The sequence below is a fragment of the Macaca thibetana genome, chromosome 19, assembly GCF_024542745.1.
Source record: "Macaca thibetana thibetana isolate TM-01 chromosome 19, ASM2454274v1, whole genome shotgun sequence".
Lineage (NCBI taxonomy): Eukaryota > Metazoa > Chordata > Mammalia > Primates > Cercopithecidae > Macaca > Macaca thibetana.
In genome coordinates this window covers 15,777,008-15,800,573 of record NC_065596.1, presented here as the reverse complement: position 1 = coordinate 15,800,573, position 23,566 = coordinate 15,777,008, and the positions used below count along the sequence as shown (strand labels likewise).

Genomic DNA, 23,566 nt, shown 5'->3' with positions numbered 1-23,566 from the left:
CCTATGTGGTAAAATATTGGATAAAGAGGGGTAGGGGTAGGAGGTCCTGTTGGAGAGCATCGGTGCCCAATAAGGATCTGTAAGTATTTATTAAACAAAGAAAAGCAGAAAGTGGACGGTTGATTCACTCTTGGTGCAAGCCACCACGCTCGGCTAATTTTTGTATTTTTAGTAGAGACAGGGTTTCACCATATTTGTCAGGCTGGTCTCGAACTCCTGACTTAGTGATCCGCCCGCCTCGGCCTCTCAAAGTCCTGGGATTACAGGCGTGAGCCACCGCGTCCAGCTGATCTGGTTATTTTCAAAAGATTCCATGAGGTGGGTTTCTTCAGTTTACAGAGGAGAAAACTGAAGCATATAAGGATAACCCAGTGAGTCTCAAAATAGAGATGGAAACTACAACCGACAAAGGGGACCCAGCGCTGAGGTCCCCGGAAATGATCATTTATGGGATTGGGGGGGCGAAGCCAGGGCAGCGCTCGCTGACCTATGACGTCATCGGGACGTTAAGCATTTTAGCATCACCTGGACGTACCCCCATTTCCCTTCCCGGACAGGTCCTCTGATAGTCGGCTAGGTTCTCAATCCAGCCTCTCATTGGTTAGTTGGTCTGTCATTCCACTTCATTCCTGCAGCCTTCCGCCCCGCCCTCTTAAGCTCGCCTCTAATAGGCTGTCGCGACCGTCACTTCAAAAAGGTCCGCATTCCTTCCGCCTTTCTCCAGGACACCGAGGGCGAGGAGGGTGGATACCAAGCGGCGCCCACCCTCAGAGCACTACTTCCATCTCTGATTGGCTCCGCTAGGTGCCAGTCGCTACCCCACCCGCCGCTGATAGGCCATTCAACGGCCGTTCTGCGCGGCGCCGGCTCCGCCCCCGTCGAGTGTTTGTGGTGGGGCTGCGGAGTTGCCGATCCCGCCGGAAGCGCCAGGACAATGGGGACCCGGGACGACGAGTACGACTACCTATTCAAAGGTGCGGCCGGTGGGGCACAGACGGGCTAGGGCGTTGCGGCGAGGCGGCGGGCAGACGGGCCAAGGCCGCGCTTCAGGCCGCTGGGCCCAGTCCGGAGCCCGGGGCTTGGGGCCCGGCGGGTCAGGCAGCCGGGAAGGCCGGGGCCGACCGGGCTCCATCAGCTTCGAGCTAGGATTCGCGGCCTTGCGGAGCCAGAGACCCGGAGAGACCTGGGGGACCCAGGATGCGCTGGGGCGGGGCTGGGGCCTAGCGGGGGTGGGGCCCGGAGCGGTGGGAGAGGCCGTTAGGGCGGGGCCTCCGGAGGGGGTGGAGCCTTCCCAGGATTTGGCGGGCCGGGCTGGGCTGAAAGCGTGGTTCGGAATGGGGGCGGGGTTTTAGAGGCGGGCTAAGGCTGATGGGTGTGACGAATAGGTGGGTTGGGCCTGGTAAGTGGGGGCGGGGCTCCACGAGGCCAGTCCTGATTGGGTCAGCATGTTTGGGGGTGGGGCCCGGGATAGGCGGGGCAGACAATGGGGGCTGGGCCGAGATGAGGGCCTGGGGGTGAGGTGTGTAGTGGTGGGAGTCTTGGATTGGGGTGCAGAGCTGGGATTGAGTGGAAAGGTACCCGTGTGTGCAGCAAGAATTCCATCTCTTCACTTAGCACTCTCAACGGTGCTAAGCCAGTACCTGCACTTTTCTGAGCACTTTACGCAAACGAACTTAAATCCTCACTGCAGCCCTTTGAGGTTGATATTAACCAGCCTCTCTTTTTACACATTGGGAAACTGAAGCCCAGAGTGACAAAGACACAGTTTATAAAGTGTTGGAGCCCGATTGAGCGCAGGCCACCTGTGGGCTTTCCCACTTAGGAAGCGTGTCTTAAGGGGCTTGTGGCCAGCATCTGGGACTTGGGGTTGTTAGACCACCTTCTTCCAACGTGCGCACTGATGGCCGGGGCCCCAGCCAGCCTGTTGGAGGGTCTTCCCAGCCCGAGAGACTGAGGGGGCTCTAGGAACATCAAATAAAGCCTAGTCAGATCAGGCAGCCATTGCCCGGTCTGCTGGAAGAAGCTGGAGTCCCTTGTTTCTCAGCTGAGCCTTCTATGCCCAGCTAGACTTTGGCCTAGTCGTCTGCCCTGGTTGCTGGGCTCCCTGGCTGACAATGGCAGCCCTTGAGGGTTAACCCCTGGATCCAAGGTGCCTTCACCCTGCAGCCTGCTCTATAAGGGCCTGCGTCCCACATCAGCTGTTGGTATCCTCGCCTCGCTGAGCCGTTCCTCCGAGCGTGCTCTGTGACTTGCACCAGGCCTAGCTGGGCCTTGCGTCTGGTCTCATCCAGCGTCTTGTGGTTGTGGGGAATGGGCAGAGGTCTCCCCACCTGAGCTGTCCGTGAGGCGTAAGCCTTCTGTGGAGAGGGAGAGGAAGTGTCTCTGCAAGACTCTGAAGTCGTCCTGCGGCACTGAGGGCTCTGGCAACTGCACACAGGTTGATAATATCACTGGTGGGTGAGGCTCTGTGGTTGGCAGGTGCCAGGCCCCAGGTCTCGCCCTCATGGCAGGAGGAAGCTTTGGAAGGGTTTTGGGGACTGGGATTCTAAGGGGCCATCTGGAGACAGGGGGACCAAACTTTGGGTTCTGCTGGGCGGGTGCCATCTCCACTCAGCCCTTCCTGAGGCAGCTGCTCTCAGGTCCTGGCTGGGCACCCACCCAGATGTGGCACTGCCAGGGCAGGGAGTGTTGCTCCCCACGTGCCCTGTCCAGGTTTCTGTGGTTATCCCCTGCTTGTTATTTTCGCCCTTTTGCTGTTTTAAATGACCCCAGCTCCGAGTGTTTGCCCAAGTCATGATTTTGCCCTTTGGGTTATTTCCTTGAAGTACATTCCCAGCAGAACAGTTACTGGGTCAGGAGCAACGGAGAGGCTGTGTGGTCCCGGGACCCGTCTGCAGAGACTGCCTCCTGGAAACACTGATCTAGCTCCTGTGGCAGCTGCCATTTGGCAGGCGGGCGGGCAGTGTGGGGGTGGGGGGGCCTGCCCTGCTGCCCTCCCCACACTGGCCTCCTTTTACTGAGTCTAAGCAGGTGCCCTGCTGACCTTCTCAAGCCAGTTGGTAGCAAAAATCTAACGCACAAGGTCAGCGTTTCCCAAACTGGTCATCTGCCGTCTCACCTTCACAGCTGTGCCTCATCAGAAGACCTCCTCTTTCAATATTTGTCTTTCTTTTTCTGTTTCCTTTCTTTCTTTTCTTTTCTTTTTTTTTTTTTTTTTTTGAGACAGAATTTCACTCTAGTCACCCAGGCTGGAGTGCAGTGGCACAATCTTGGCTCACTGCCACCTCCGCCTCCCAGGTTCAAACGATTCTCCTGCCTCAGCCTCCCGAGTAGCTGGGATTACAGGCACCCACCACCATGCCTGGCTAATTTTTGTATTCTTAGTAGAGACGGGGTTTCACCATGTTGGCCAGGCTGGTCTCGAACTCCTGATCTCAGGTGATCCACCTGTCTCGGCCTCCCAAAGTGCTGGGATTACAGGCATGAGCCACCACACCTGGCCTCTGCCTTGTTTTTTTTTTTTTTTTTTGGTGGCCACATCACGCACTGGCTCCCTTGACCTCAGCGGCCGAGGCCAGCAGATCCCCCGGGTGATGCCCTGTGTGCTGTTTGTTTTCCTCTGTGAATGTTCTTTCCTTCCCCCAGGAACGACACTGTTGATTTGTACCTAATTATAGAGCCTCACATTTATCCTCCTGACATTTTCTGCTTTAGCCATGGGCCATGTTCATAGCCTGCCACTAATTGCCGCAGGACCCCTGATTTCTTTTCTGATGGACTCGGGGCTGTGGGGTCCACCATGGGTGTAGCTGTGTCCCCACGGGCCACTGAGGCCCTCTCTGAGCCCTTCCCCTACCCTAGAGGCCCTGGAGGACATGGGTCGTGGGGGAAACGGGCCGCAGCTTCCCCAGGCCCTGTCCTCTGGGTCTTGTCCACCCCTCCCCTGCCCAAGGACAGGGTGGCTCCTGTCCCCAGGGAATGGGCTTGCCTGGTGCTTCCCTTTCTCTGCTGAGGCTCCAGAGGCAGCTCCCAGCCCTCAAGCCTGGGCAGACCCCCACAGTGGGCCTGCTGTTCCGGTTGCTGTTTGGGGACCCAAGCATACCATTTTCCCTGTTTAGAATAGGGGCCCCTCCAGTGCCGTAGCTCTGGACACCTCCCCAGAGAAGAGCTGAGACAAGAGTGGCCCCCAGCCCCTCGGATGCTTAGGACTGGCTTTCAGGGGAGGAGTGGGGCGCTGCTTGGCTCCAGCAGGCTCTGCCTGGAATTGGGGCCCATTCCCCTGAAGGGCCTCTCCATCTGCCTGAGCACTAGGGTCTGGGCCCCCAGGGCCACCACACTGTTACGGGGCAGGCCAGGGCACCCAGCACTTCTCAGAGGTGCCAGCTCTTTGTTTTTGCCAACTGGGCTTGCCTGCTCTGTCAGCCAAGTGGCGTGTCTGGGGTAGGGGGGTCGCTTCCCAGCCAGGGAAGCGACCAACTTCTGTGGAAATGCTGGGAGCTGTGTCCTCAAGGGCTCTTTATTTCCCCAAGACAACAGATTGCTTGTGTCCTAGACAATGACATGTTCATTCCCAGCCTGCATCCTGGACCAGCCCCGCCGCTGCCCCACTGGCCACCTCTGCATCGGGCACCCAGTGCCAGGGACTGGCTGGGCAGCTCAGCCTCTCTGCCATTCACCTGTTTTGTCGTCCAGGCTGGAATGCAGTGGCTTAGTCTCAGCTCACTGCAACCTCCGCCTCCCTGGCTCAAACGATTCTCCTGCCTCAGCCTCCCGAGTAGCTGAGACTACAGGTGCCCGCCACCATGCTGGGCTGATTTTTGTATTTTTAGTAGAGACGGGGTTTCGCCATGTTGGTCAGGCTGGTCTCGAACTCCTGAGCTCAAGTGATCCACCTGCCTCGGCCTCCCAAAGTGCTGGGATTACAGGCGTGAGCCACTGTACCTGGCCTGCCATTTACCTGTTCAGTGGCCGTTTGGCCTTTGCTCTGACTTGGTCACTCCAGATTGAGTGTTCCCAGCTGTTCAGGGAGAATGATAATATTTACATCTGTCCCTGGGGCAGCCCTGAGAATGTGATCAGCTGAGGCAAGCAAAGCACTGGGGACCCAGCCTGGCCAAGGTGCTTGAGTGTTGGCAGCCCGGGGCAAAACTGATGGGACCAGGTGCCGTGGCTTACGCCTGGAATCCCAGCACTTTGGGAGGCCGAGGTGGGCAGATCACTTGAGGTCAGTAGTTCAAGACCAGCCTGGCCAACATGGCAAAACCCCAAAAATACAAAAATTAGCCGGGCATGGTGGTGCATGCCTGTAATCCCAACTACTCAGGAGGCTGAGGCAAGAGAATCACTTGAACCCGGGAGGCAGAGATTACAGTGAGCTGAGATCGCGTCAGTGCACTGCAGCCTGGGTAAGGGAGATTCTGTCTCAAAAAAACAACAACAAACAAACAAACAAAAAACTGATGAGGCTGAGGAGCCCCCAAGGCGGTACAGCTGGGGCAAGGCTGGGAAGGAAGTGAGAGTGTCAGGGGAATACCCAGGCAGGTCCTGAGTTTCCTATCTTGTTTCCTGAGGACGTGAGAACTGAGCAGACCTCCCTGGCCTTGATCAGGTTTCTGTAGCTGCCGTGGAAAGGAGGTTAAGATTGGTGGTGTGGATGGGGGTCCTCACAGTGAGTCCAGCCTGGTCCGCGGTGGCCTGGGAGCCCATTCTCATCCCTACTGGTTTGGTCCGGAGGCCTTGGACCACATACCCACATTCACTCCACCTCTTGCCGTCTTTCTCTTTTTTTTTTTTTTTTTTTTGAGATGGAGTCTCGCTGTCGTTGCCCAGGTTGGAGTGCAGTGGCACGATCCTGGCTCACTGCAACCTCCGCCTCCCGGGTTCAAATGATTCTCCTGCCTCAGCCTCCCAAGTAGCTGGGACTAGAGATGCTCACCACCACACCCGGCTAATTTTTGTATTTTTCGTAGAGACGGAGTTTTACCATGTTAGTCAGGCTGGTCTTGAACTCCTGACCTCAAATGATCCGCCTGCCTCGGCCTCCCCAAGTGCTGTGATTACAGGTGTGAGCCACTGTACCCGGCCATCTTTCCATCTTTCTCTGAAGTCCACTGGGTAGCCCTGTGCTGAGCACCCATGGAGATGTGAGAGAATGCTGGCCCTGTTATCTTAGGTCTTGCAGGCCAGTCCAAGCAGCAGTCTTTGGGGAGAAGAGAGGTCTGAACCAAGGGGTCTTGAAGGATGAGTAGGAGTTTGCCGGCTGCCCCAGGTGGACAGGCTGCCCCACGCGGTAGGAGCTGGGGTGCCCAGAGCCTCAATGCCCACCCCATAAGGCAGAATCATGACTCCCGAGCCACGTGTTGGGGTTTGGGGTGGGACAGCGAGTGTGGCAGTAAGTTGGGAAGGAAGAACTTGGACTGTGGATGCGGAAGACCTGAGTTCAAATCCTGCCTGGCTCACTTCCCAGGCGGTGGCTCCAGACAAGACCCCTGGGGGGCACCGTTGGGAGGTGGGGGCGAGCCCACAAACATGCATGGCTTCAGGATCCTGCTCTGCCCCACACCCCATTCCCCATCCGAGCCTCAGTTTCCTCATCTGTAAAAGTGGGCTACATGAGGCTTCTGTGAAGTAATGCACACCAAGAGCTTTGTTAGCACAGACTCATCAAATATTCTTCGTGTTCTTTTTATTCTTGCCTTCCAAGCAGCCAACCAGAGAGGGTACCAGGTGGGATTGTAGGGGGCGGCCTGATCCTGCCCTCCTCACCTGTGGCCCAAGGGTGGTGACCTGGCATCCTCCAGGTATGCGGCAGGGGGTGGGCCCAGGAGGTTCAGCCAGCCTCTTTGGCGTTTTGTTTGTTCATTTGACAGACATTTCCTTTTTCTTTTTTTTTCTTTATTTTTTTGTTTGAGACGGAGTCTTGCTCTTTTGCCCAGGCTGGAGTGCAGTGGCGCTATCTCACCTCACTGCAAGCTCCGCCTCCCGGGTTCACGCCATTCTCCTGCCTCAGCCTCCCGAGTAGCTGGGACTACAGGCGCCTGCCACCACGCCCGGCTAATTTTTTGTATTTTTCAGTAGAGACGGAGTTTCACCATATTAGCCAGGATGGTCTCAAGCTCCTGACCTCATGATCCCCCCGCCTCAGCCTCCCAAAGTGCTAGGATTACGGGCGTGAGCCACCGCACCCGGCCATTTGACAGACATTTTCTTGGGTGTTTATTGTGTGCCAGGCACTGTGCCAGGACCTGATTCCTGCCCTTGGGGCAGACTGGCAAAAAATAAATGCCACCTGACAGGTGAGAGAGTGGCAAGAGTGATGGAGGAAGAGCTGGGCCAGGGAAAAGGGTAACTCAGAGAGTAGGGTTTTACTAGCATAGCAGGGAGGGCCTTCTTGGCCAAGTGGCATTTAAGGGGTCACACAAAGGGGATAAGGGAGGGAGCAGGTTGGTGCCTGGAGAAGAGCGTTTCTGGCAGAAAGAGCAGCCGGTGCAAAGGCCCCGAGGCAGGATCGCACCTGGCGTGTTGGGGAAACAGCATGGAGGCCTGTGTGGCTGGAGCAGAGTGAACCAGGGGGCGAGAGGGAGGAGGGGAGGGCCTGTGGGCAGTGGGGAGGATTGGGGCTTTTCCCCTGCGGGAGGTGGGAGCCACGGAGGCTTGTTTGCAGGGGGAGAGAGGTGCCCCGGCTCAGCACTCACGGGTGCCCTCTGGTGGCTGCTGCAGGAGGCCAGCCTTTTGGTTGGTGATGAGGGTGAACACAGGGACCCCACAGACAATACCTTCCAGGGTCTGAGAGTCTGGAATGGAATTGCCCAGGGAGACATGGCGGGATGCACCCCTCATCCTCCCTTCTCTTGGATCTGTTTTGGATGTGCTGAAGGATTGACTCTGAGATGCGAGAGCAAGGAAGGAGTCGAGAATGACTCCAGGTTTTGGCATGAGTGCCTAGTAGGACCAAGCCCCAGTTAACCAAGATAAGGAGGGTAGGTGAGGGGTGGGTGAGCAGGCTTAGGGAGGGAGTGGGAGCTCAGCTCTGCTCTACTGGGTGTGAGGGGACTGGGGCCCCAGAGGAGACAGGAAGGAGACAATGGGCACGCCAGTCTGGGCTTCTAGGGAGAGAGGTAATATAGGAGTTACCAGCCCATGGCGGGTGTTTACAGCCATGAGCCTGGATGGGGTCACCTGGGGACTGGGTGAGGACAGAGGTGCCTGTCCTGAGGCTCCCTGAGGTTCGAAAGTGGAGTGGGAGACTGAGTGGGAGTGACTGTGAGGAGGGGAGTCGGGGTGTGGAGCCCCTGAAGGCAGGGAAGGAGGGAGAGCTTGCTGAGTGCCTGCTGCATGGGCCCGGGGGTGTGGGGGTGGCTGAGGCTGACTTTGACTGTGGGGGCGAAAGCATGCTTGCTTTGAGTTCTAGGACTGGGGGACAGGAGGTGGAATGAGTGAGTGTAGACAATACCTTCCAGCGGGTTTGGAGTCCGGAGACGAGAGAATCGGGCAGTGCCCGGGGCAGGCAGTGGGGTCAGGAGAGAATGTTTTCTAGGGAGAGAATTCCAAGCGTGTAGGTACAGCCCCACAGTGTGGCCAGGGGAAGGGCAGAGGAGGGCTGCCTGGTGAGCTCCAGGGCCTGCTCCCTCAATGTGGCAGGGGTTCCGGGTGGGGCCGGTGGACCTCTGTGTCAGCCAGGACTCAGCCTGGCTGCCTGCACCTCCCCGAGCTCAGGAGGAGCAGCCATGCCCATCTCTGCCCGGACAGGGAAGTCTCATCCTCAGTGGATGCCCCCCAACTGCTTGGGATCAGGGGTGACCAAGCCACTGAGCCAACTCACCTTCAGGTGCCAGGGCCCAAGGCCCACGTTTGGGGGTCCCCGGGGCTTCTGGCTGGGGCGTCTGGTTGGCTGTATTCAAGTGCACGCACACACACCGATCTCCCCCGCATGGAATGTTCTGGTCTGGGGACAGACCACCCAGGCCCCACCCCAGAGCCTGGGGCGGCTGGGCCCGTAGGGACAGTGCTTCCGTGGCTGAGACAGGAAACGCTTTACAGGGCGGCTCACCCCTGGCCTGACCAGCCGGCACCTGCTCTGCTCAGGGACGCGTTCCTCATGCCCCTTGGCCAGCATGAGACAGGCCTGCTGCACACCCCGTGTCGACTGGGCTCAGGCCCCCTGTCCCTGGGTGGTGTTGCCCACAAACCCTCATCTCCCTCCTGTCCATGATGCACTGACTCCTTTCTGGGCCAGGGTTTGCATCTCGCCAAGCTGCTCTGCTGCGCACCCACCTCCTGGGACAATGCATACCTGTGATGGAGCCTTGTGAAGAGCTGTGCACACGCGTGGACTGCCACGCAGACTGCCCCTTGAATGAGGACTTGGCCTTGGCTGGAGCTCCCTGCAGCTCAGCAGGGGACCTGACCCTGGGGACGGGGGTGGTGGGAGGTGGCTGCAGGCTCTTTCCTCCAGGCTGCGTCCTCAGGTCATATTCCTGTTCCCCACTCAGCCCTCTGTGCCGAAGCTGGATGTGGGTTTGCTGCACCAGGAGAGGTGGGAGTTGAGGTGGGGGTAGCTCCTCATGTCCTGTCACTTACATACCTGGAGCAGTGACCCTTCCCATGCCCTGACCAGAAACCACAACAACCGTGACAGCTGCCCACTCATGTCCCTTCCTGTGCAATGCCTGCTCTTTTTGTGGAGGGAGACAGAATCTCTGTCGCCCAGGCTGGAGTGCACTGATGCGATCTTGGCTCACTGCAACCTCCACCTCCAGGGCTAAAGCCAGTCTCCTGCCTCAGCCTCCTGAGTAACTGGGGCTACAGTAGCCACCACGCCCGGCTAATTTTCTTTTTTTTGAGATGGAGTCTCGCTCTGTCACCCAGGCTGGAGTGCAGTGGCATGATCTTGGCCTCCTGGGTTCACCCCATTCTCCTGCCTCAGCCTCCCAAGTAGCTGGGACTACAGGCGCCTGCTACTATGCCCAGCTAATTTTATTGTATTTTTAGTAGAGATGAGGTTTCACCATGTTAGCCAGGATGGTTTCAATCTCCTGACCTCGTGATCCGCCCGCCTCGGCCTTTCAAAGTGCTAGGATTTCAGGCGTGAGCCACTGTGCCCGGCTAATTTTTGTATTTTTTATAGAGGTGGATTTCACCATGTTGGCCAGGCTGGTCTTGAACTCCTGACCTCAAGTGATCCACCCACCTCGGCCTCTCAAAGCACTGGGATTACAGGCGGAGCCACCATGCCTGGCCATGCCTGCTCTTACTTCCTCTTCCTGTGACTGCCTCCCTGTTCACACATTTGGAAAAAGTCCAGAGATGAAGTGATTTGCCCAAGGTCACCCCGCTCAGGAGCCCTCTCAAGCTGTGTCTGGCTGCCCAGCCACCAGGCTGCAGGTGGAGACTCAGGGTTGGTGGATCTCGAGCTGCTCTGCCTACCTGGCTGCCTGGGTCCCCATGCCCCAGCTGGGAAAGCCCTGCTCTGAGGACCAGAGACAGGCGGGCGTTGTGCTATCCGCAGTGGCTGTTTCTGGAAGGCAGGAGCCGCCCTTCACTTCTGCACCACTTAGCACGGTGCCTGCAGGCTCCGGGCTCCAGGCATCTCCGACTCCTCCACACCGTTGGCAGCTGCGGTGGTGCAGCACCCAGGGAACCGGCAGGAAGGTTGTGGGGGCGGTCGTGGGTGGAGCATGGGGACTCACAGAACCTCGCCTCCCCGCCCAGTGGTGCTCATCGGGGACTCGGGCGTGGGCAAGAGCAACCTGCTGTCGCGCTTCACCCGCAACGAGTTCAACCTGGAGAGCAAGAGCACCATCGGCGTGGAGTTCGCCACCCGCAGCATCCAGGTGGACGGCAAGACCATCAAGGCGCAGATCTGGGACACCGCCGGCCAGGAGCGCTACCGCGCCATCACCTCCGCGTGCGTGTCGGCAGCCTGGGCAGGGACGCTGAGATTCGGGGGCGTGGGCATGCGGCGCGTGGGCTTGGAAGGATGTGTAGGAGTTGGGCAGGAGAAGGGGAGAGTGTGCTCCCAAGAGCAGGGAGTGAGGCTGGAAGAACACCTGAGCCATGCGCCGTGGGGCCCTCAGGCAGACCATCGTCCAGCCTTGGCCACGCCAGGGTATCTCTGGGTTCTCTGGGTACCAAGTGCAGTGAGGACTTGGCTCGGGCCACTCCGCCTTGCCGCTGCCCCTGGCCAGCCAGCTTCCCAGCCTTCCTCCTCCCTCAGCAACCCTGCTCACTGGGGCCCATACCCCTTCTATCCTCCCACCCAGGCCTGGCCCTCCTTCCCTGCAAAGGCTTCCCAGCCATCAGGACCCACTCAGCTGCCTTTTTCTGGACCCCTCCCAAGCCCCCCAGTCATTCCTACCACCATTGTGTTTAGATCCTCTGCGCTCCCTCCCATCCCCTTCATCCCTCAGGTGCATCTGGTCTGTCACCTCCTGTTGTTTTTTTTTTTTTTGAGATGGAGTTTCGCTCTTGTTGCCCAGGCTGGAGTGCACTGGTGCAATCTCAGCTCACTGCAACCTCCGCCTCCTGGGTTCAAGCGATTCTCCTGCCTCAGCCTCCTGAGTAGCTGGAATTATAGGCACATGCCACTGCACCAGGCTAATTTTGTATTTTTAGTAGAGACAGGGTTTCTCCATATTGGTCAAGCTGGTCTCAAACTCCTGACCTCAGGTGATCCGCCCGCCTCAGCCTCCCAAAGTGCTGGGATTACAGGTGTGAGCCACCATGCCTGGCTGTTGCCACCTCTTTTTTGGAGACAGACAGGGTCTTGCTCTGTCACCCAGGCTGGAGTGCAGTGCCACAATTGCAGCTCACTGCCCCTCGACCTGCCAGGCTCAAGCGATTCTCTTGCCTCAGCCACCTGAGTAGCTGGGGCTACAGGTGTGTGCCAGCATGCCTGGCTTATTTTATTTTATTTATTGATTGATTTTATTTTTTTGAGATAGAGTCTCACTCTGTCACCCAGGCTGGAGTGCAGTGTCACGATCTTGGCTCACTGCAACCTCCGCCCCCCAGGGTTCAAGTGATTCTCCTGCCTCAGCCTCCCAAGTAGCTGGGATTACAGGTGCCTGCCACCACATCTGGCTAATTTTTGTATTTTTAGTAGAGACAGGGTTTCACCATCTTGGCCAGGCTGGTCTTGAACTCCTGACCTCTTGAGCCACAACGCCCGGCCTATTTATTTATTTACTTTTAAAGACAAAGTCTTGCTCTGTTGCCCAGGTTGGCGTGCAGTGGTGTGATCATAGCTCACTGCAGCCTTGAACTCCTCCTGGGTTCAAGCGATCCTCCCACCTCAGCCACCTCAGCCTCCCAAAGTGCTGAGAGTGGATGTCTGTCTCCTCAGTGGGCTGAGCCTGGCCCAGCATGGTAGGCAGTGGCCTTTTCTCTGCACTGCTGCTGTTTCCTTCTCCCTATCCCCCACTTTTTTTTTTTTTTGAAAAGGGTCTCGCTCTGTCCCCCTGGCTGGAGTGCAGTGGCGTGATCTTGGCTTACTGAAAGCTCGACCTTCCAGGCTCAAGTGATCCTCCCACTCAGCCTCCTGAGTAGCTGGGATTACAGGCACATGCCACCACACCCAGCTAATTTTTGTATTTTTCTAGTAGAGACGGGGTTTCACCATGTTGCCCAGGCTGGTCTGAAACTCCCAGCCTCAAGTGATCCACCCACCTCAGCCTCCCAAAGTTCTGGGATTACAGGTGTGAACCACCACGCCCAACCCCTTCCCTTTTTTTGATGACCTCATGGTATCTTCTATCTCCAGACCCCAAACTCCCTCCTCAGGCCCCCCCATTTCAGAGCTGGATCCAGGGAGCAGCGCTGGGGCCTCCAGATTCACACCCTTCCCTTGAGGCCACAATGGCTGCCCCTTGGCTCGGCCCTGGGCGACCCACCCTGGGCGTGACATGTGCTGTTATCCTGTGAGGCCGCCACTGCCCACAGTCGTCCTCCAGAGAGGCTCACGGGCCCCTGATCCGGCAGGTACTACCGAGGCGCAGTGGGCGCCCTGCTGGTGTATGACATCGCCAAGCACCTGACCTATGAGAACGTGGAGCGCTGGCTGAAGGAGCTTCGGGACCACGCAGACAGCAACATTGTCATCATGCTGGTGGGCAACAAGAGTGACCTGCGCCATCTGCGGGCCGTGCCCACTGACGAGGCCCGCGCCTTCGCAGGTGAGCGGATGGAGACACGGGCTCCAGAGAGGTGTCTGGAAGGCACAGTGTTGGAGCCCCGGCCACAGCCCTGGCCTCCCTTCCCTGAGGAGTGGCCCTGGGATGGGCCAGGTGGGTGGCCGGGGTCCCTGAGAGCATGTGGGAGCCTGTCACCCCACCACCCCACTCACCTAGGCAGTATTCTTTGTTCCAGAAAAGAACAACTTGTCCTTCATCGAGACCTCAGCCTTGGATTCCACCAACGTAGAGGAAGCGTTCAAGAACATCCTCACAGGTGGCTGGGGGCCGGCTGGGTGTGGGGAGGGTACCAGCCAGGCAGGGTGGAACACGGCCTCTGAACCTTCACTTGTTTTGTTCTTTTTTTGATTTTTTTCTTTCTTTTTTTCTTTTTTTCTGACGGGGCGGGGTGGAGTCTTGCTCTTTTGCCCAGGCTGGAGTGCAGTGGCTCAATCTCAGCTTATTGCAACCTCTACCTCCCAGGTTCAAACGATTCTCCTGCCTCAGCCTCCCGAGTAGCAGGGATTACAGGTGCATGCCACAGGCTTGGCTCATTTTTGTAATTTTCAGTACAGACGGGATTTCACCATGGTGGCCAGGCTGGTGGTCTCCAACTCCTGGGCTCAAGTGATCCACCTGCCTCAGCCTCCCAGAGTGCTGGGATTACAGGTGTGAGCCAATGCACGTGGCCTGTTTGTTTGACTTTTTTTCTACTAGTGCGCCTAACCTTTGCTTGTTAACCAGTGCGCCAGCAAGGGCTAGACCAGGTCTACCCTTGCTGGCACTGGGACACAGAGACCCCCTGGCCCCAGTTCCTGGGGACGGGCCCTGCCTTAACTCTTGGTGCTGCGGGGAGGCGGGTAGCCTCAGGCACCTGGAGCCTTTTGGCTTCTGGGAGTTTACCTCTGAGGGAGGAGGGCCCTTCTGATCTTAGGGAGCCAGCGGCCTGGGCTGGCTGTGACCAGATGTGGGTCCTGCCCTGACTGGGTGTGCAGCCCCTGTCCTTGTTACCTGATGTGATGGGGACCCACGTGGGGGTCTGAAGAGGGGTTCTGGAGTCCTGCAGGGAGGGGTCCCCCTCGGCAGGCAGGGCACATGCTGGCTCACCCCACGTCCCCCTGTATCCCCTTCGCAGAGATCTACCGCATCGTGTCTCAGAAACAGATTGCAGACCGCGCTGCCCACGACGAGTCCCCGGGGAACAACGTGGTGGACATCAGCGTGCCGCCCACCACGGACGGACAGAAGCCCAACAAGCTGCAGTGCTGCCAGAACCTGTGACCCCCGCGCCTCCGCCCAGCGTGCGTGCACGTCCTCCGCCCGCCCCCGCCACGGTGTCCTCCGGCCCCTCCCTGCTGTCCCTCTGTGGCCGGCTCGCTCCAGCCCTCCCAGTGAGCTCTGCACGGCCCGGCCGGGGCCCAGGAAGGACAGGAGCCAGTGCTACCCCCGTCCTGCCCGGGGAAAAGCTAGAAGCCCCGGTTTGCTGCACCCATGAAACTCGGGTCCCCGCCGACATCTTGGCGGGGTTGCGGGGGGGACGGCAGGATGGACCGGGCTGGCCAGAGGTGAGGAGGACGGGCGGACGGCGCCGCCTTCTCCCCTTTTCCTCGGCCGACTCCAGGGAGCGATTGCCTCCCTCCCTCTGTGGCTGGGTGGCCCAACCAGCCCGTCGTCCCCACCCAGAACCCTGCTCTGGGCCAAAGCCCGAAGAACCAGGCAGTGGGGACCGGGGCAGGCGGACCCCCCGGGCTCTTAGCGCCCACCCGCTCCTCAGCGCACAGCAGCTCGCACAGGCCTCTCCACCTCTGCCTGTTGATCGATGCAGGGAGAAGCCCGTCCCCACCTCCCCTGTCCCCTCTCCTCTCCCCACTCCCCTCTCCTGCACGCAGCGCGCCCGCCCTCTCGGCCCTCCCTGTCCCCCTCCTCTGTCTCGTCTCCCCATCTGGTCTGGAACCTGTTTGCAAGTGAAGCAATATTTCCGTGTTTTGTATATACAACCGCTCTTGTAGCCTTTGGTTTTTGTTAATGTAGAGAAACACAGATTCTTTATACACTTTGTAAGATTTACGCCAAACCCCAGCTCTCGATCTCTTCTTCTCTCTGTGGCCCCTGCACTGTTGCCCCGTTCCCGTCACCCTGCCCATCATTGAAATGTATAATCTGACTTCCTGTACAGAAACCTGCCGCTGCGCCTCTGTCGTCTTTCTTTCCGCCAGGCGCCAGCTCCTGGGCCGAAGCCTCTCTCGCTGCACGTTCCCCAATGCAGGCTGGACCCCCCAGTCTCCCCGGCCCACCCCACACGGAGTGAGAGGACCCCAGCACCTGCCAAGGGCAGCGTGGAAGCCCCATGGGCCCAGCGCGGTTGGGTGGGGGAAGGAGGGAAGGCTGCCGCTTGTTTTTGACCTTAAACTCCCATGTCCCAGGACCCCAGGCCTGCGGGCGCCCCCTGGTGGGGACAGGAGCCAAGGGCAGTGGCCAGGATTCATCACTGTCTCCTGCCAGGGCCGCCCCTTCCCTGGGGTCCTGACGAGGGTGACTTGCCCAGTGGATGTTGGTGATGCCAGCTGTCTCCACCCTAGACTGACACTGGAGGAGGGCCCAGTGGGGAAATGCCAGGGGCAGCAAAGTGTGTGGCACGGAGTTCCTCTTCCCAGGATCCAGCGTCTCCCTCCGCCTCACCCCGCAGTGAACTTGGGACCAGGGTGAGCTGCCAGCAGCTGTCCAAAAGCTCCAGCCTCTAGCTGAAGAGGCTACCCACACTCTGGAGACCCTGGGGACCCATGAGAGAGGAGAGCACCATTCCCTCTTGATTCTAGACTCTGGCTGCCCTGCCTGGAGGGATAGGGGATCGCAGACACCTTTTCCCAGAGCTCCAGGCCGCTGGGAGCTGTTTAGACCCGGGAGCTGGAGTGAGCCAAGGTGTGCGCTCCAGGCCCAGGGAGCAGCCTGGCACAGAGCTGACTGGCAGAATTGGAGGGGAGGCACCCTGGGCTCCAGGGCCCATTCAAACAGACCCCAGGGACATGGATTCCCCTGGGTTTGGGCAGGGTGGGTCATGTGGTGGACAGAGGCATTGGGTGCTAAGCAAGAAAGCACCTTGAGTTTTTGTTTGTTTGTTGAGACCGAGTTTTGCTCTTGTTACCCAGGCTGGAGTGCAATGGCACGATCTTGGCTGACCATAACCTCCACCTCGTGGGTTCAAGCGATTCTCCTGCCTCAGCCTCCTGAGTAGCTGAGATTGCAGGCATGTGCTACCATGCCCAGCTAATTTTTTTGTATTTATTCCCAACCTCAGGTAATCCGCCCGCCTCAGGCTCCCAAAGTGCTGGGATTACAGGCGTGAGCCACCGTGCCTGGCCCTGTTTGTTTGTTTGTTTTGAGACAGAGTCTGGCTCTGTCACCTAGGCTGGAGTGCAGCAGCGTGATCTCGGCTCACGGCAACCTCAGCCTCCCAGGTTCAAGGGATTCTCCTGCCTCAGCTTCTGGAGTAGCTGGGATTATAGGCACGCGCCACCACACCTGGCTTATTTTTGTATTTTTAGTAGAGATGGAGTTTCGCCATGTTGGCCAGGCTGGTCTCGAACTCCTAACCTCAGATGATCTACCCGCCTCGGCCTCCCAAAGTGCTGAGATTATAGGCGTGAGCTACCGTGCCTGGCCTTAGCACCTTGAATTTCAAGCAGTCAAAAGATCAACAAATATTTCTCCAGCCTCCACTATCTGCTAGGCTTGAGGTGGGGACTGACTGATGTACTCCATGTCCTCTTAAGAGTCAGAGGCCAGCAATGCCAGTTTAATTACTCTGATTTCAGTGATTTAATAAGCACATCATGCTCACTCTGCCAGACTCTGTTCTTAAATCTTTTATTATTATGGTAACATATACATAACATAAAACTTACCTTTTTTTTCTTTTTTTTTTTTTGAGACGGAGTTTCACTCTTTGTTGCCCAGGCTGGAAGTGCAATGGCACAATCTTGGCTCACCGCAACCTCTGCCTCCCGGGTTCAAGTGATTCTCCTGCCTCAGCCTCCCGAGTAGCTGGGATGACAGGCACGTGCCACCATGCCCAGCTAATTCTGTATTTTTAGTGGAGACAGGGCTCCTCCATGTTGGTCAGGCTGGTCTCGAACTCCTGACCTCAGGTGATCTGCCCACCTCAGCCTCCCAAAGGGCGGGGATTACAGGCATGAGCCACCGCGCCTGGCCTTTTTTTTTTTTTTTTAGATGGGGTCTCCCTCTGTCACCCAGGCTGCAGTGCAGTAGCATGATCTCGGCTCACTGCAACCTCCACCTCCCAGGCTCAAGCCATCCTCCCACCTCAGCCTCCCAAGTAGCTAGAACTACAGGCACATGCCAGGACGCCTCACTAATTTTTGTATTTTTTGTAGAGGCGGGGTTTCACTATGTTGCCAGGCTGGTCTTGAACTCCTGGGCCCAAGCAATCTGCCCACCTCAGCCTCTCAAAATGTTGGGATTACAGGCATGAGCCACTATGCCTGGCCCATATGGCAATTCTAAGTTTACGTGCCCAACTCATATGGCAATTCTACATGTACTTTTCTTAGGGACCGTGTTAAATCTTTCACACATCATTATTTGTTATTTGCAACAACCCAAGGAGATGGGCATAATATACTAGCCCCTTTTACAGAAGTTAAGCGATTCCCCTAAGGTCCCACAATTCGTAAGATGCAAACAGGTTTCAAACCCAGAACTGTGTGTGTCACCGCTAAGTTATGAGGCTTTTCCCAGAATTTATTGTGTACCAGCTGTGAGCCAGAAAACTCTAAGAAGTGGATAAAAGGCCTAGATAAAAGTCTGGGAAGACGGTCGGGCACAGTGGTGTGACCTGTAGTCCCAGCTACTCTGGGTCTGAGACAGAAGAATTTTTTTTTTTTTTTTTTTTTTTTTTTTTTGAGACAGAGCCTTGCTCTGTTGCCCAGGCTGGAGTGCAGTGGCTTGATTTCCGCTCACTGCAACCTCCGCCTCCTGAGTTTAAGCAATTCTCCTGCTTCAGCCTCCTGAGTAGCTGGGATTATAGGCGCATGCCACCACACCTGGCTGATTTTTTTTTTGGTAGAGACGGGGTTTCAATGTGTTAGCCAGAATGGTCTCTATCTCCTGACCTCATGATCTGCCCACCTTGGGCTCCGAAAGTGCTGGGATTACAGGCGTGAGCCACCGCGCCTGGGCAACAGGAGAATTTCTAGTAGAAACTGCCAATGAAAAAGAGAGAGAGAAGGATCACTTGAACCCAAGAGTTAACAGTCCAACCAGGGCAACATAGCAAGACTCAGTCTCTAAAAAAATAATAAAGAAACACTGAGAGCATGGCTCATGTCTGTAATTACTGCACTTTGGGAGACCAAGGCGGGCAGATTGCATGAGCCCGGCAATGCAAGACCAGCCTGGGCAACATGATGAAACCACGTTTCTACGAAAAATACAAAAATTAGCCAGGCATGGTGGCACACACCTACTTGGGAGTCGGAGATGGGAAGATCAGTTGAGTCAGGGAGGTAGAGGCTGCAGTGAGCTGTGATTACACCTCTGCACTCCAGCCTGGGCAACAGAGGGAGACACTGTCACGGTGAATGAATGAATGAATGAATGAATGGAGACGGGGAAGAAGTATACCAACTTTTAAGAAATGTTTTATTATGGGCTGGGTGCAGTGGCTCACGCCTGTAATCCCAGCACTTTGGGAGGCTGACGCAGGCAGATCATTTGAGGTCAGGAGTTCGAGACCAGCCTGGCCAACAGGGCAAAACCCCGTCTCTAATAAAAATACAAAAATTAGCTGGGCGTGGTGGCAGATGCCTGTAATCCCAGCTACTCCAGAGGCTGAAGCAGGAGGATCACTTGAACCTGGGAGGCGGAGGCTGGAGTGACCAGAGATAACAACACTGCACTTCAGTGTGGGCAACTGAGTAAGACCTTGTCTCAAAAAAAAAAAAAAAAAAAAAAAAAAAAGACCTAAAGGTTTGATTAGAGTCAGGACTGGATTGAACGCTGCCTAGCTAGTGTCGTGTACATACGTTAGAAGACACATTGCATTCATATTTCCCTGTTTTGTGGCATTAGCAGCTGCTAATGAGCATTACCAAGCTTCATAATCCATTAGTGGTTACAAAATGGTGGTGTGCAAATTCCTTCTCTTATTTCTGGAATACATTTTTTTTTTCTTTGTTTGAGATGAAGTCTTGCTCTGTCACCGGGCTGGAGTGCAGTGGTGAGATCTTGGCTCGCTGCAACCTCTGCCTCCCAGGTTCAAGCGATTCTCCTGCCTCAGCTTCCCCCAGTAGCTGGGACTACAGGTGCGTGCCACCATGCCAGACTAAATTTTTGTATTTTTAGTAGAGACGGGGTTTCACTATGTTGGCCAGGATGATCTCCATCTCTTGACCTCGTGATGCGCCCTCCTTGGCCTCCCAAAGTGCTGAGATTACAGGCGTGAGCCACCGCGCCGCCCAACCAGGTTTTTTTTTTTCTTTGAGACAGGTCTTTTTTTTTTTTTTTAGTCAATCTCATTCTGTCTCGGCTCACTGCAACCTCCACCTCCTAGGTTTAAGTGATCCTCATGCCTCAGCCTCCCAAGTAGCTGGGATTACAGGAGTGTGCCACCATGCTCAGCTAATTTTTGTGTTTTTAGTAGAGATGGGATTTTACCACATTGGCCAGGCTGGTTTCAAACTACTGGCCTCATGTGATACATCCGCCTTGGCCTCCCAAAGTGCTGGGATTACAGGTGTGAGACACCATGCCCAGCCTTCTTTTTTTCATTTCTTTTTTGTGTATTTATTTATTTGAGACAGAGTGGCTCTGTCACCCAGGCTGGAGTGCAGTGGCACAATCTTGGCTCCCTGAAACCTCTGCCTCCCAGGTTCAAGCAATTCTCCTGTCTCAGCCTCCTGAGTAGCTGGGACTACAGGTGCACACCATCATGCCCAGCTAATTTTTGTATATTTAGTATAGATGGGGTTTCACCATATTGGTTAGGCTGGTCTCAAACTCCTGACCTCAAGTAATCCGCCCACTTTGGCCTCCCAAAGTGCTGGGATCAGGAATTCCAGACCATCCTGGCCAACATGGTGAAACCCCGTCTCTATTAAAAATGCAAATTCTAGACGGGCATGGTGGCATACGACTGTAATCCCAGCTACTCAGGAGACTGAGGCAGGAGAATTGCTTCAACCTGGGGGGTGGAAATTGCAGCGAGTCAAGATCATTCCATTGCACTCCAGCCTGGGCAACAGGGCGAAAGGTCATCTAAAAAAAAAAAAAGATAAATAAATAAATAAATAAAATTATCTGCCAGGCACAGTGGCTCACGCCTGTAATCCTACCACTTTGTGAGGTTGAGGCAGGAGGATCATTTGAGCCCAGGAGCTCAAAACTAGCCTGGGTCACATAACAAGCCCCGTCTATATTTATTATTTAAAAATTAAGGCTGGGCATGGTGGCTCACATCTTTAATCCCAGCACTTTGGGAGGCTTAGGTGGGGGCGGATCACGAGGTCAGGAGTTTGAGACCAACCTGGCCAATATGGTGAAACTCCGTCTCCACTAAAAGTACAAAAAAACTAGCTGGGCACGGTGGTGCACACCTGTAGTCCCAGCTACTTAGGAGGCTAAGGCAGGAGAATTGCTTGAAACCAGGAGACGGAGGTTGCAGTAAGCCAAGGTTGCACCACTGCACTCTAGCCTGGGCAATAGAGGGAGACTCCATTTCAAAATAAAATAAAATAAAAAATTGGCGGGGCACGGTGGCTCACACCTGTAATCTCAGTACTTTGGGAGGCCAAGGTGGGCAGATCACGAGGTCAGGAGATCAAGACCATCCTGGCTAACATGGTGAAACACCGTCTCTACTAAAGAATACAAAAAATTAGCCGGGCGTGGCAGCGGGCGCCTGTAGTCCCAGCTACTCGGGAGGCTGAGGCAGGAGAATGGCGTGAACCCAGGAGGTGGAGCTTGCAGTGAGTCGAGATTGCACCATTGCACTCCAGCCTGGGCGACAGAGCAAGGCTCCGTCTCAAAAAAAAAAAAAAAAGAAAGAAAGAAGAAAAAAAAAAAGAAAATCGGCCGGGCGCGGTGGCTCAAGCCTGTAATCCCTGCACTTTGGGAGGCCGAGACGGGCGGATCACAAGGTCAGGAGATCGAGACCATCCTGGCTAACATGGTGAAACCCCGTCTCTACTAAAAATATACAAAAAACTAGCCGGGCGCGGTGGCAGGCGCCTGTAGTCCCGGATACTCGGGAGGCTGAGGCAGGAGAATGGCGTGAACCCGGGAGGCGGAGCTTGCAGTGAGCTGAGATCCGGCCACTGCACTCCAGCCTGGGCGACAGAGCGAGACTCTGTCTCAAAAAAAATAAAATAAAATAAAAAAATAAAAAAAAAAGAAAATCACCATTTGGTTGCCATTATGGTAATAACTGACTCAGGCAAGGGTCATCAACTGATATTAAGTTCTTGGGAACTGAATGTGTTGAGGAACAGGCTATTTAATTACTTTTGAAGTATCTCCCCAGAAAGCACTTATTAACAAAAGTGGAAAGTGGCTCATGCCTGTAATCCCAGCACTCTGGGAGGCTGAGGCGGGTGGATTGCCTGAGATAGGAATTTGAGACTAGCCTGGCCAACATGGTGAAACCCTATCTTTACTAAAAATACACAAATTAGCCGGACATGGTGGCGCGGGCCTGTAATCACTGCTACTCAGGAGGCTGAGGTAGGAAAATCACTTGAACCGGTGGCGGAGGTTGCAGTGAGCCAAGATTGGGTCACTGCACTCCATCCTGGGCCACAGAGTGAGACTCCATCGCAAAAAAAAAAAGAAAAAAACTGGTCGGGCACAGTGGCTCACGCCTGTAATCCCAGCACTTTGGGAGGCCAAGGCAGGCAGATCATTTGAAGTCAGGAGTTCGAGACCAGCCTGATCAACATAGTGAAACCTGTCTCTACTAAAAACACAAAAATTAGCTGGGCGTGATGGCGTGCGCCTGTAATCCCAGCTACTGGGGAGGCTGACACAGGAGAATGGCTTAAACTGGGGAGGCAGAGGTTGCAGTGAGCTGAGACCATGCCATTGCACTCCAGCCTGGGTGACAGAGTGAGACCCTGTCTCAAAAAAAAAAAAAAAAAAAAAAAAATTAAAATTAAATAAAATATTAAAAACAACAACAAAAAACCAAAGTGTAACACACTAACTCACACTGGAGAAACTGGCAGACACCATTTGAACCAAGTTAGCATAATCGGTAGTGGACAAAATCAACATTGTATGCATCCTGAAAACGCAATGTCACGTCTGTTTCCTGCCACAAATGCAAAATCATGAGGAAGTGTTAGACAAATAGCAATGGAAGGACTTTCTTCAAAATTACTAGCCTGGAATTTTTGAAAAATATTGACGTCATGGAGAGAAGGTAAGATTGATAAAATGTTCCAGAAAGAGAGACTAAATTAGAGTCATAACAACAAAATACAACACTTGATCCTGGGATGGATTAGGGATTTTTTTGTTTTTTTGACACAGGATCTTGCTCTGTTGCCCAGGCTGGAATGCAGTGGTGAGGTAATGGCTCACTGCAGCCCGGAACTCCTGGGCTCAACTGATCCTCTCACCTCAGCCTCCCAAGTAGCTGGGACCACAGGAGGATGCCACCACGCCTGGCTAATATTTTTCTTTTATTTTGTAGAGATGAGGTCTCAGACTCCTGGACCCAAGAGACCTTTCTGCCTTGGGCTCCCGAAGAGCTGGGATTACAGACATGAGTCACTGTGCCTGGCCTGGATTTTGGATTTTTAAGGGACTTTATTGGAAACTTTTTTTTTTTTTGGAGACAGAGTCTGGCTGTGTCACCCAGGCTAGAATGCAGTGGCAAGATCTCTGCTCACTGCAACCTCCGCCTTGCAGATTCAAGCAATTCTCCTGCCTCAGCCTCCTGAGTAGCTGGTATTACTGGTGCCCACAACCAAACCCAGCCAATTATTTGTATTTTTAGTACAGATGGGGTTTCACCATGTTGGCCGGGCTGGTCTCGAACTCCTGACCTCAAATGATCCAAGTGCTGGGATTACAGGCGTGAGCCACCGCTCCCGGCCATAGTGCAGTATTTTTTAAAAAATGGATCTGTCTTAGAGATGGGGGTGGGTGAGGTTACTATGTTGCCCACGCTGGCCTCGAACTCCTGAGCTCAAGTGAACCTCTTGCCTCAGCCTCCAGAGCATCTGGGACTACAGGCCCGCACCACCACGCTCGGCTAACTTTTAAATTTTTTGTAGAGACAGGATCTCACTATGTTGCCCAGGCTGGTCCCCAACTTCTGGGCTCAAGCGATCCTTCCGTCTCGGCCTCCCAAAGTGCTGGGATTACAAGCTTGAGCCACT

The 23,566-nt window shown here is 55.3% G+C and overlaps 1 protein-coding gene and 1 long non-coding RNA gene across 2 annotated transcripts in view; both read left to right on the top strand.

Annotated features, from left to right (window-relative positions):
* The window catches only part of LOC126942911 (uncharacterized), a 600,821-nt gene that overhangs the window by 12,026 nt on the left and 565,229 nt on the right, over positions 1-23,566 (top strand). The window lies entirely within an intron of this gene.
* On the top strand, positions 881-15,348 carry RAB11B (RAB11B, member RAS oncogene family). Its single transcript, XM_050770762.1, has 5 exons — positions 881-974; positions 10,711-10,906; positions 12,979-13,172; positions 13,366-13,446; positions 14,305-15,348. Exons 1-5 carry the CDS (start codon positions 935-937, stop codon positions 14,448-14,450), a joined length of 657 nt encoding a protein of 218 aa, XP_050626719.1. The 5' UTR covers positions 881-934; the 3' UTR covers positions 14,451-15,348.

Bases quoted from the DNA above. Each gene is read 5' to 3' on its own strand.
- RAB11B (XM_050770762.1), top strand. From the start codon at position 935: ATGGGGACCCGGGACGACGAGTACGACTACCTATTCAAAG. The intron at 13,173-13,365 runs GTGAGCGGATGG...TCTTTGTTCCAG, and splicing joins CGAGGCCCGCGCCTTCGCAG to AAAAGAACAACTTGTCCTTC. The intron at 13,447-14,304 runs GTGGCTGGGGGC...TCCCCTTCGCAG, and splicing joins GTTCAAGAACATCCTCACAG to AGATCTACCGCATCGTGTCT.